General features: G+C 43.4%; 1 protein-coding gene across 8 annotated transcripts in view; it reads right to left on the reverse strand.

Annotated features, from left to right (window-relative positions):
- The window catches only part of FTO (FTO alpha-ketoglutarate dependent dioxygenase), a 428,971-nt gene that overhangs the window by 175,597 nt on the left and 240,787 nt on the right, over positions 1-12,587 (reverse strand). Inside the window, exons 9-10 of one of the 8 annotated variants that reach the window (XR_013380253.1) lie at positions 10,643-10,877; positions 5,842-6,294 (exon numbers count right to left, since the gene is read on the reverse strand). The exons of 5 other annotated variants lie outside the window; for them this stretch is intronic. Coding sequence is in view for 2 of the 3 variants with exons in the window: in XM_077898412.1 (XP_077754538.1) it covers positions 6,264-6,294 (31 nt within the window). In the remaining variant the exon portion in view is untranslated. Of the gene's footprint in view, positions 1-5,841; positions 6,295-10,642; positions 10,878-12,587 lie in introns of those variants that run through there. 2 more of the 8 variants (XM_077898415.1, XM_077898412.1) reach the window with 2 other exon arrangements.

Below are 12,587 nucleotides of genomic sequence, written 5' to 3' on the forward strand. Positions count from 1 at the left end.
AGAGAGAGAAACAATTCATCCCCTCCATGCAAAAAAAAGAGAGAGAAAAAAAAAAAGGAGGTGGGGGTTGGGGGCGAAAAACCTTCTCTTCCCAGAATCCTCAGGCACCACTGAGCAGCAGAATTTTAACAAAGCTATCCTTATTACAATGAAATCAAAGCCCTACTCATCCAGCCAAGTACTGCTGCTCCTCAAGATGGACCGCTGATACTAAGATTCAGTAGATTAATGACTGTTAAGCAAGACTCATCCACCCCACATGGATCAGGCCATTATAATTACAGAAGAACAGCGTGCAACATTCTACCATTGCAAATGGTATCATATGTTTTCCTGGCTGGCTTTTTGGGAAGGATTTAGCTCATTTGACATGGGCAGAAGGTACCAGAGCCTTACATTCATATCCACCTGTCCGTCCTATCTGCATACATAAAATTAAGTTTCTTTCTGTTTGTGATTACATCACATGTAAGATGGTCCCCAAACTTAGAGGCTATTCTTGATTTGTACCCATTCTAAATACAGGATAATGGCATATATACATTCACTTTAGGGAGCTTCTGGAAGGCAACTGTTCTCCAGTGCAACAGAAATGTAGATCAACAAAAGATCTTGGTAGAGTGCTAATAGAGAAAGATCCACTCTGTGTATGAATGTACACTGAGAAAACATTTTCAAATATGAGCCCCAAATCAGAAGTTGCAAAGGCAGATGCTGGGAATTTTATGTGTTGATGTCAGTACTGACATTGTGTTTCCAGGGGTAACATTTATTCAACACAATGGGAACAGTGCCCACTGGCATTCTGTCATATAGCGACCCCAGTTGATTTGCAATTAAGCTGCTTCTCACATGGGCAACTCCACGTGTTATGCTCCAAGATGAATAGGGCTATGGATTTGGTTATTTTAATGAAGGCAGAGGAGCCTCCTGAACAAGGCCGGGCCAGGGCCAGATAGCTAGTTAAACAGTAAAAATAACTCAGACATGGTCAGCATAATTTACAATGTACTTAAACATATATCCTCATTAAGTTTTAAAATTACTCTATAATGTAAGGTTGGTATTATTCTGATTTTACGCAAGAGGGAACCGAAAGGTCAGAGAAGCTAAGTGGCTCACTAGAGAGAATAGGGCTTTGGACTGTGGGAGTCCTTTTTCCACTGCCCTATGCTGTTGCTCTAGAAAACACAGAGGTAAGACAAAATGAAGGTAACTAAATATTTCACACAGAGAGTGCTCGAGCAGAGAACACAAGTATCTCACTTTACAGTTAAGACTAGGGCTCAATAGGCACACCTTCAAGCAGGTAGCAATGAAGCTGAGAGGTTAAGAATGCCATTTCTGGGACGCCTGGGTGGCTCAGCGGTTGGGCATCTGCCTTCCACTCCTGGAGTGGTGGCTGGTACGGGGATGGAATCCCGCCTGGGGCTCCCTGCAGGGAGCCTGCTTCTCCCTCTGCCTGTGTCTCTGCCTCTCTCTCTCTCTCTCTGTCTCTCATGAAAAAAATAAATTTATAAAAAAGAATGCCATTTCTGATGGCACCTCTCCTCCTCTTCAATATAGCTGCTCCAGGTGAGGACAGTGAGTTTTAAGGAGAAAAAGCATGTCACAGTTAACTACTACTATTGTTATCACTAAAGCCACTGCTGATTCCCTCTGTAAGAGAAGGTGATGCCCTAATCCCTATAATACAGTGACACATGATGGAATGATTTATCAAAGGGGGTCATTATACAGAAATGGCATAACAACAAGGAAACTGCTACAGTTGCTGGGATAACAATTCTGAGACTCATAAACCGTTATTTGGATTTTTGTGTGCATGTGGTTTTACCTGCTAGAAAATGCTTAGTGAAAAAAAAAAGTTTCATTATAATATAATCTGAGTTCAGCATGACTTAGCTAGAAACCATAGCCTAATGCTATATGCAACCCTAAAATTATATCTTCACACTCCTTTATTCTTTGAGCTGATACAAAGCTGTAAGACAAGATAACACAGGATGCAGTATACTAAGCAGTGCTGAGTAATAGCTATTTCAATGATTCATTATTTTCTGTGTAACTTAAATAATGAAGATTTGGAATCCTTTTTCCATTATAGAAACGGACTACATTCAAATTGCATCTTGAGAATTGATACCAAACATCCTTTGGGGATAAATTCACTGCAATTTGAAGTCTGGGAAGGCAACCAAGATATATAATGGAAAGAACATGGACACATTTAACATGTGCTTAAACAAGAGATTTAAAAAAAAAAAAAAAGCCAACTTTAAAATCCAAGCCAATGAAAAGGGTTTCAAATTATGCTGAGAAGACATCTTTCTCACCAGCAATCTACATAAACAACTAATAAATGAAAAGAAAACATTTGTTGTGTTCTGGTTCCCTTAAACATAACTCTTTCTCAAGGTGTGGACTCCCTTAAACATAACTCTTTCTCAAGGTGTGGACTCCCTTAAACATAACTCTTTCTCAAGGTGTGGACTCTTTCTCACCATTTGGCCCATGAGCCAAATCCTGCCACCTGCTTTAGTAAATAAAGTTTTATTGGAACACAGCCACACTTACTCATTTACATATTGTCTTTGGTGGCTTTTGTGCTCTAAGAGCAGAGCAGTTGTGACAGAGACTGTGTGGCCCCAGGACCTAAAATATTTACTGTCTGGCCCTTTTCAGAAAAAGCTTGCCAGCCCCTGCTCTTGATGGAGACCTACTGTGACCCATATGGCAGGGAACTCAACCAATTCTAAGTAATTTGCCCTCATGAATTAGGTTTAAAGTTCAAATTTTAAGAAGTATACTTTATTTTGTATCCTGGCAGGGTTTTAGTTTTCACAGCAGTGATCAGAAGCCTAGCAAGTTGGCAGTATCATCAGGACAACTGAGGAATTTTAGCAATCTGCTTGAAGTTCCTAGCTGAAAGTTCTGCTTTCCAAAGTAACAGCCACTGATCTCAGAGGGACACAAATCCAAAACTGGTACTGTAGTTTTAGAAGCAACGGTTCCAAGTTTTGAGTCCCACCTTCTAAAAGTACTTACAATATACCCGGTGGCAACCATCACTCTAGCTTTGGGAGGCCCAGTTTCTTCGCTGGGAAGGTGACGATATACTCTACCTCAGTGAATTACAGAGAAGGAGATGGAAGGTTCCGGTGGATGCAAGGCACTTAAGGCAAGGTTGATTCTCTAAATGTGAGCATATGAGAAGAAAGGAAATATTTCTGGATTTGCAGAATAAACTTTCAAGAGTCATTCCTTTTTATGCATTACCCTTACCTTATCCAAATATCTGTCATCTTAAGAATCTTTTTACTGTACTGATCTGGCTACAGGTGTATGAATTCCAAGTACCACCAAGAGGGGTCTTTGTTTTCCTCTGACTTTGCCTTTTATTTTTTAAGATTTTATTTATTTATTCATGAGAGACACAAAGAAAGAGGAAGAGACACAAGCAGAGGGAGAAGGAGGCTCCCTGCAGGGAGCCCAATGAGGGACTCAATCCCAGGACCCTGGGATCAGGACCTGAGCCAACCGACTGAGCCACCCAGGTGTCTCTGATTTTGCCTTTTGAGAGCCCAAACCTCAGTCATCCTCTCTGCTGCCTGCATCCCAGAGATCTTCCAAATTCAGACTCTTCTCTTATATACTATTATAATAACCAGTTGCTAAACAAGCTCTTATACAGGCTCATATGCTGAAGTCACCACCATGTTCTCTGTGCAATCCATACAAAACGAGTCAAATAATCTAAAGAGCCAACAGTAACTCAAAATATATAAAACACTAAGTCCAGGTAAGATTTGAAGAGACATGCCTACTGCTCATGCTAAAGAGATACAGAGGCAGAAATATGGAGAATTAGTTCTGGATCTGAAATGCACACATGCAGTTATTATGAAACAAGTTGTACTTGTGTTACAGTGATATTATTAGGATCTTCAAACACCCATGACAAGAATATGTGCATTTGGAGGATCTCTGGGCACAAGTTAATATAGGCTTATGAATATATTGCTTAAAAATACCTAGAACTATGGGGCATTTTGTTATTTAAAAAAATGCAACACAGGGGCACCTGGCTGACTCAGTCAGCTAAGCACTGACTTCAGCTCAGGTCATGATCTCAGGGTCCTAGGACTGAGGCTTACATTAGGCTTCCTGCTCAGCAGAGAGTCTGTTTCTCCCTCTCCCTCTGCCCCTCCCCCCAGTCATGGGATCTCTCTCTCCTGCTCCAATAAATAAATGAAATCTTAAAAAAAAAAAAAATGCAACACAGATCAGTCTTGGGTTTAGTTTTGAAGAAACTCAGTTTTTTCTACTGGATTTGAGGGTAAGAAAATAAATCTCTCAGGATTTAAACACAAATTCTATACTTGATACTCTACTCATATTCTATACATTTCATATATAAATTAGAGACTAATACTTCTCTCATTTTCTCAGTGGGCAAAGAAAATACTTCTCATTTTGAACTTTGCTGTAAATTAAAATAATTCAATTTCAGTTTTCAAATTCAATTTGCAAAGTAACTGAAACAAAGCTTATGAATATCGAAAATAATGTGGACCACCATACATGCAGTATGTTTGAGATCTCACAAACTCTATGGACTTTAACTTACAATATAAATGGTCCATCATAGACAGCCCGATACTAGCTTTTGGCATTCAAAGTACAGATGTCCATGTTGGCAAAGAAAGCACTTTCTCAAAGGACTTTCAGATGATTCTTTACAGGCTTCCAGGTATCCTCATATCAGGGAACTGTGAACTGGTCTGCAGACTGTCTAGGTATGGGGGTCTGTTGAATGATGAAGCAAGCATGGAGCTCTATAGCTATCTTTCTATACTTGGAGGTTTGAGCTTTTCACATTTGCCTCTAATCAAAATACAGAGTAGAATCTGTCTACTGCTTCCTAATGGGGACAGGAACAAAGCTTTGGATTCTAAAGGTGTGAATATGCCCCTGAAATTAAAAGAGTTCCACTATGTCTGCCAGCTGTGATCTTCAGAGAAAAATGATAGTGACAACAGCGTAGGGTGACTTCCCCTCACAGCATTAACTTGAAGGCGAGCATAGTGCTTCCACCACTAGCCAGATCTGAATTCTTGTTCTGGATCCTGCCAGAAGCCTTTACCATTAGTGCTGACCATGAGCAGAGCAGACAAGTGAATGCTGTAAAGGACATGGTTTCCTATGTCATATCTACTATGAGAAAGAGGTCCCTAAGACTGAGTCCTCTGAATATGGTTCATGTGCTATTATGGGAAATCTACAAACGATTTCCCCAAACTCTGGAATGAGATCTGGTCAAAGAAGGTAACAGAAATGAGGAGAGAGTGAAACAGGAGCAGGCGGTGAGAACCAGTAACAGGGCTGAGAGACTCCAAACCTATGACATACTTCAATAGGTTCTCACTGAAGTGGTACCACTTGAGGTGTTCGAGAACTACCACATCAAGTGGTGGATTCCAAAGGGGCCCTCTGGGAAGTCTTATTTCACACTGCCCATTTACCTATACAATGCAAGAGACTTAATGATTCTACGAAGGATGTGTCATGGATCAAGCCAACTGATCACTGTCAGCACTGGTCATCGTCATGGAATTCCCCAGGGCCAGTCCCAACATATGCTGCCTGAATTAGTACCAAAGGTAGATTTCAGAGCAGATTTCAGGTAAAGCTGATAAATGCCTGACCAGACCTAAACTGGAATGTCTCTGATAATAACGAAACACAAGCCGGTGCATCTGGCTAGCAAAATCTGTCTTCTCGGCCTTGAACAGAAGTTGGAATCTGCCTTGCAAGAATGCACAATACAACATCCGTGAATTAGCTCAAAGAATTTAATACCTGTTGCAATTTTCTCCAATTTAGTATATGAAATAATAACACAGACAGCAATTACCATAAAGAAAAACTTCAGGTGCAATAGCATTAGTTCAACAGCTGGGATCAAGTGTCAGCCCAGAATAACAAATTTCATTCATTTTATCTCCAGCTCTGGAGACATGCTGCTACTAGCTTTAATAGTCAGGAATGTCTGTTGGCTAAATGACTCTGCAGAGCTAGTCAAGTGAGGGCGGCCCGCGACAGTTTAATTGGGCTGCTTGCTAGAACTCTATCTGGGGGCTATAAGCAGTGGACTATAAACGAGCAGAAAGCTGCACTCGATGCTGAGCAGAGCAGCCTACAGGAGGAAAGAAAAAAAGGAGAGCTTCAGATGGCAGGATCTCTCACTGGCGTCAGGTTGGCTACAGGTGAACCGGAGCAGCGTAGCTCCTGCTGCAAAAGAAAGGGGGGCGGGTTAAGGGAGCAATCATTGATCTTGTATTGATTTCTGGACACCGTGTCCTAGATCTACTCCAAGATAGAATGACAGTTTTTGGTTTTGTGCTTGCAAGAGACAAAAATGAACAGCACCAGCCCTACTGGTTTCTGATCATATTTCCTTTAGAAACGTGCCACCCATAGATTTTTTTTTTTTTTTCAGACAGGGAAATCCAAACAAGTTTATCACTGCAGGAAGAGGGTTAGGGGCTGATTAATCAGCCATTTGTCTTCACTGCTCTGGATCTGGGAGTCAAGGGGTCGAAACCGAGCACAATTGGGCTCTTTGGTTTTATCTCAGGTAACCCCCCGTCTCTGGTAATTGAACCCATTCCTCGCGGTCAGAGTTCCTGTCACTCATATTCAATGTCTGTCATTACCGAGAAATGCTTCATGTCATATTACACTGACAGAACCACTACAAGCAAGGCTAGCAAGACTCCCCCAGCACCAGAGGTAAGACAATGGGAGCCTCTTTCAGACCAGTGATGTTTAACATTTTATGTGCTGACACTGTGTCTGTAAGCACAATATAATGAAAGTCTAGTAAATGGGAGATAAAAATTCATACTTTCCCTCCTTCAGGGGCTGCCAGGCAATATCAGAAATAAAACAAGTTGGCAGCTCCGACGATACCACTGCACCAGTGCCATGGCAGGCGTTTTCTAAGTGTGGTACGTGGATTTACACACGGACACACTCACCCATGAGCACACACATCCCCATTTGTTTTTGATGTGGCTTGTGTACAAATCTTACTTCTCCCTTGGCAGGGCATGAGTCACTGTCACAGGGTTGCTAACCTCAGAAATCAAACTCTCCTCTGAACGGATTCTGACACTCCCAGACTTTAAAAGAGAGAGAAGAGAAGGCCCAGCAGCGCCTTTAACAAAGAATGACTCCATCATTTCATCTGGAAGTCTCACAATGAGTTCTGAGCAAGAGTATGCCCCTGACGGGGGTTCAAAAGCACAAAGCCCACTCTTGAACACCATCAACTCCTCATTTTCAAGGTCTTCAACCTACTTTTCCAGCTGCACCATCCCTCATTTCTTCCCATGCAGCTTACATGGAAGCCTCCATGCTCTTTACTCAATCATACTTTGCCTTTTCATGCCCCCGGGCCTTTGCACATTTTCCTTCCCTTTGGGAAGCTTTTCCTCACCTCCCTCCTCCTTCAGGGCCAGCTCATACACTGTGTGGGTCTGAGTTCCCTTAGTGGTCCACAGCTCTCTTTGTGGTTAAGGGCTCTGGAATGATGCTGGGGTAGACTGAGTCCTCATTCTGGCACTTCAGCAAGTTTGTAAACTGTGCCTCTGTTTCTTCAGCCCTGAAATGGGGGTGAACAGTAATATCTACCTCATAGGGCTGCTGTGAAGATAAAATGAGATAAACCATTGTACCAGTTACGATGGTTACCTGGTGATAAGATAGTACCCGGGAGAAGAGTAAGTACTCAATAAATATCTGCTATAATGACAGTAATAAAATAATAATATTATGGTCATTGGTATTCTCAAGGCACTCTGTTTGCATTAATATGACATCTCGGAGAGCCTTGGTGGCTCAGTGGGTTAAGCGTCTGCCTTCAGTTCAGGTCGTGATCTCAGGGTCCTGGGATCGAGCCCTGTGTCAGACTCCCTGTTTAGTGGTGAGTCTGCTTCTCCCTCTCCCTCTAGGATCTCTCTCATTCTCACTCTCTCTCAAATAAATACAAATCTTTTTAAAAAATATGACATCTCATTTTTCTTTGCTTTAGAGTGATTGGTTTCCACTGCTCGCTTCTGTTGGATATAGCACCGTGGGAATTAGTACTACCTGAGAATCCGTGAGAAATGCGAACTGCTTGGCCCCACCCGAGGAAGACCTGCAATCTGTGTTTTTCACACCCACAAGGTGATCCTAACCTGTATCCAAAGGACAGTGGGAGGTGGAGGGCTTAGCTTTGGGGACCTGACTTCTTGCTCTGGAAGCCCGGCTCCTTTCCCTCCAGGCCTCTGTGTCCCTGGAAAAGTTCCTTAACATCTTTTTGCCTTGGTTTTCTCCTGTTAAAATGAGGGGTAATTTAAAAAAAAAAAAAAATACCACTGGGATAAGTTGAGTTAATAAGCATTTAAAAAGTGCCTGGCATGGAGAAGTAGCCACTAGGGACTAGCTAGTACTTTAATTATTCAGGATTAACTGAGGAAATAATATATGAAAAGCACCTGCATGCTTATTAAAAATTCAACAAAGAGTTATGATTTGCAGTAGTATTCATCTGACTGTAAGCCTCCTGCAGCCAGAGACCCTGCCTTAGTGATCTCTGGCCCCTGAGAGCTCAGTAGTAGCTGTTCAGTAAGCAGGTGCTCTGAAGCAAGGTTTGCCACCTGGACTCTGCCATAACTCCAGCGGCCTAGGAGTCAGGTTGGGTATTGATTTGGGGTTGGTGCTTTGCTGGCCAGAAGGCCGAGAAGGGCAACAATTTGCTTTGGCTTCAGCAGCCTTCCTGAAGCCACCGGCTTCTGTGCTATCTTTTGCTAGGATCCCTCCGCTCCAGTTCCAAGGCTGCTTTCACGAAAGGTCACACCTCCCCTAAGCCTGGTAACTTTGGATTTAAAAATCATCTTGACTTGATATTTTAGAGGGAACATGGTAGGCTTAGTGAGTTTAATCTCTCTCTCTCTTTGAATACACCGGGTGTGGGACACCTTTTAACCTATCTGACAAAGCTTTAAAAAAAGCCTCTGCTTCCCAATAGCCTGCGGCCTGCAGCACAGAGTAAGGGCTAGACAGGAGCTATCCATGCTGGGGGAGGCAACCCCACAAAGGGTCACGGTGGCTCAGCACTCCTCTGGCAGAAACCAAACTGTATTCACAGATTCATCCCCTTCTTCACCCCTCCCTGGAGAAAGTCAACACGGGCTGAGGAAGAGACACAACCATCCCGTCAGCAGCTGGCCTTCCCTGACTGGTCTGCTTCCCTGATCTCTTCCAATAGTCAGGTAAACACCAGACCAAGGGTATCGAAAAGTTGGTTTTGTGGCAAAGGAAGAAACTAACCTGCTTGGAGGAAGTGCCCATTTCAGACAAGTGCCAGGCTGTCACCGTATTAGGAGAAACTGTGCTTCCACAGTAACTATAAATAAGCTAGTCCGCACAGTCGTCCAGCTAGTGGTCCAGCTGGCTCAACAGTCAGAACTGTAACAGTTAGTCTATATGAAGGTTTGCTCTTCCAATAGAAGACAGGATTCCTTCAGAGAATCGTAAGTGAGCCACCATTGGCAGTGAGCAAGAAGTAGCCTCTAAGTGTCGAAATAGGCATTCCTAATGATCCTGCCAGCAAAAAAGAATGGAGTGTGGGTTTTTGTGTGTGTGTGTGAAATTACATTTAAATCTCATGAACAAATAAACAAATTCCATGATCCTGATGATTGTTTCTACTATGGTTCCTTGTAACAAGAGGTTACTGGTGACTCGAGACTTTTTCCCTACTTCTAATAGAGGAATTTAGGAGACAAGAGAATGGAGTAAGCCTTCTTTTGATGGATCCATGGGAGCAACACAGGCAAACCCAGGTAACAGGGAGAGAAGCTGAAATTATAGTGGCATAAAAATAATTCATGTTTCTCTCCAGGGTATTATCACTATCAAATCGTACATAATAATATGTCAGATACAATCCCTGCATTCGGACACAGACCTATTCCCACTATTGCTCTGGAGCAGACCATGGAAAGAGTCTGAGACACCGACTAGACCCCCAGACACTTCACTGCTAACCATTTTCTGGAGCCCTACAATGAACCAGGCATTCAGACAGGACAGTTTCAGATCTCCAAGCACCACATTCTCAATAAAAAAAAAAAAAAGAATTATCTTCACCAAACCAAGTGGGGAAAGCACGCTGCAAAGAAATTTCTAATGCTGAAATATTGCATTGCCAAATGTTCCTGTCAAGTCGTGGTTTAATTACCTTGGCCCCCATGCCTCTTATAATCACCTGTCATTAGCAACAATGCTTGCATCTGTTTACACGTCTGTCAGAAATGCCAGGCCGGCTGAAGCCAGGGGAGAAGAAAACTTTTAGTGGGAGATGGCCTCGATTGAAAAAAAGTCACCTGAAAGTTGACCTATCTCCACCCAGGGCCATGCCTCAAAAGATAACCTAAGGAGAGGACACCTGAGGCAAACACTGGAATGGTACAGAAGCAGATTTTAAATAGGGTTGTTTTGAGATTCCAAGACCAAAGAAGAAAATGTTGGGTCTCCCGTGGCATTTCTGCTTGCCTCCAGAAGTAAGAGAAGTGGTGATGTGTTCTACCTTCTAACATTGTCAGAGTCACTCTGCCCCTGCTGTCCTCTTCAACCCAGCAAGGTCACACCTGGCCCGTACTTCCTCCATTAATTCTCCTCTCCTTCTCCAGGGACTAGGTCTTGTTCTTCTTGCCACTTAGTAGCTGCCACTGCCTCCTCTAGCTGAGCTTTGGATTTTCTCCCAAAGACCAGCTTTGTAATAGGCCACAAGCTCCCTGGAGTCCTCTTGCAGCTCCACATCCCTAAAAACAAACATGGATCCTTTTGTTTTGACATTTTAGCACTTCAAGGGGGCGGGGGCAGGGTGTGATGGTGGAGATATATCATAGGGCTATTCAGAAACCTACAGTATTTTTAGTTAGTGGGTCTGGGTCGTGACTGCTAGGGTTTGCTTCTCTTCCAATACGTTTAATTGGTTCAAGTTAAAGTTTTGTCAATAACTACTTAAGTTTTCTCTGCATTTGGTTTCATTATCTACAAAATGGATAACAGTACCCCACCTTTGTAGGACTTCCGTGAAGAATAAATGTGAATACATACAAAGCACCAATACACAGTAGGTGCTCAATCTCAATCAATACCCGTTGAGCTCCATTTTGATTCCCTCTTTCTCTCCATAAAAACTTTCCCAGCTCCTTCGGGGCTTGTGCTTTGCTTATGGTCAAGGCCATGTACCCATTTCATTTTTCTGGCATAATTAGAATTGAGAGGCCTACCACAGCCTTGAGCACAGGTGGAAACCTTTAAAATACTGGTAAACAGAATTTGAATTTCATTTTTATTCATAGTCAACAAACGCCAGTGTGGAATGATATCTGTCCCCCTACCCTCTCCTGCCACTCCAACCCCCCCTCAACTTCTTTTCCCTCGGGTACCGTACTCTGATCTGGCTGGCTGGCTCCTTCTTCGTGGCTCTGCCCAGGGAGGCTCCCTTAGAGATTCCCTAAGAAGCTCTGGGTCCCCCCAACTGCTCACCCGTTTTTCTCCATAGTGCCCCTCACCTGACATCAGCTTCTTTAACCGTTCACTTGTGTTTGGTCTCTCTCCTCCGTTAGACCCTAAGCTCCGTGGCACAGGAGGCAGGCCGTGCTTCTTGTTCTTCGTTTTATCTCTCGCACCGGATACACAGTAAGTGCTCACTAAGTACCTTCTGAGTGAATGAATGGCACGTTGCTTTCTTCTTAACCACCCACCCATCTTCATGCCACTGGGGAGCCGGACTCAAGATTAATGCCCGGCTCCCATCTCATCAATGCTCAGAGATGCTTCCGTGGCTAAGCGCTGATAGAAACACAACGAACATTCTTTTGAACCCTGCCAGAGAAGGTGATAACCAGCGGAAATCAGGTTTCTGCCCTGAAACAAGGCCTACTAAGGATTTGGGAATGAATCGGTCTTTATACAAAACACCTTTTCCACCCTCACTGGTGCATTCTACCCTCACTCCTGCCCAACCACATTCCCTAGGCACAGTGACCTGGACCCTCTGTCTTCTCCTGGCCCATGAACACTGTGAGCCTTGCTTTAACCAACATCCCCGCTGTGTTGCTTCTGGCGAGGCAGCCTGTGGGCTCCACTGTGAAGGCTGCAGGGAGGCCACTTTGCTCGTGCTACCCTGACTGGAAGGGTGGAGCCTCTTTCTTCCACTTTCTGAAATGTACAGAACTGTAGCCCTTTTCTGGGCTGGAACCATACCAGGGCCCTTCTTGAATGCAGCCCACTCAGGAGTTCTCCGCTTCATTTTTTGGGCAGCCTGCCTCCTCCCTCTGACTTTCTCTTCTCCTGATCAGTATATTCAGTGATCATTATCTCATTAAGCCATATTTCAGGGCTTGGTCAAGGTGCATCATCTTACCTTAAACGATAATGTCATTTCATTCCAGGAAAAGGTTCAAAACCCTCTCCATACTCTGAGGCAGATTTAGGGGAGAAAATCATGCTTCTTTTCGAAT

The sequence above is a fragment of the Canis aureus genome, chromosome 5 (assembly GCF_053574225.1).
Source record: "Canis aureus isolate CA01 chromosome 5, VMU_Caureus_v.1.0, whole genome shotgun sequence".
NCBI lineage: Eukaryota > Metazoa > Chordata > Mammalia > Carnivora > Canidae > Canis > Canis aureus.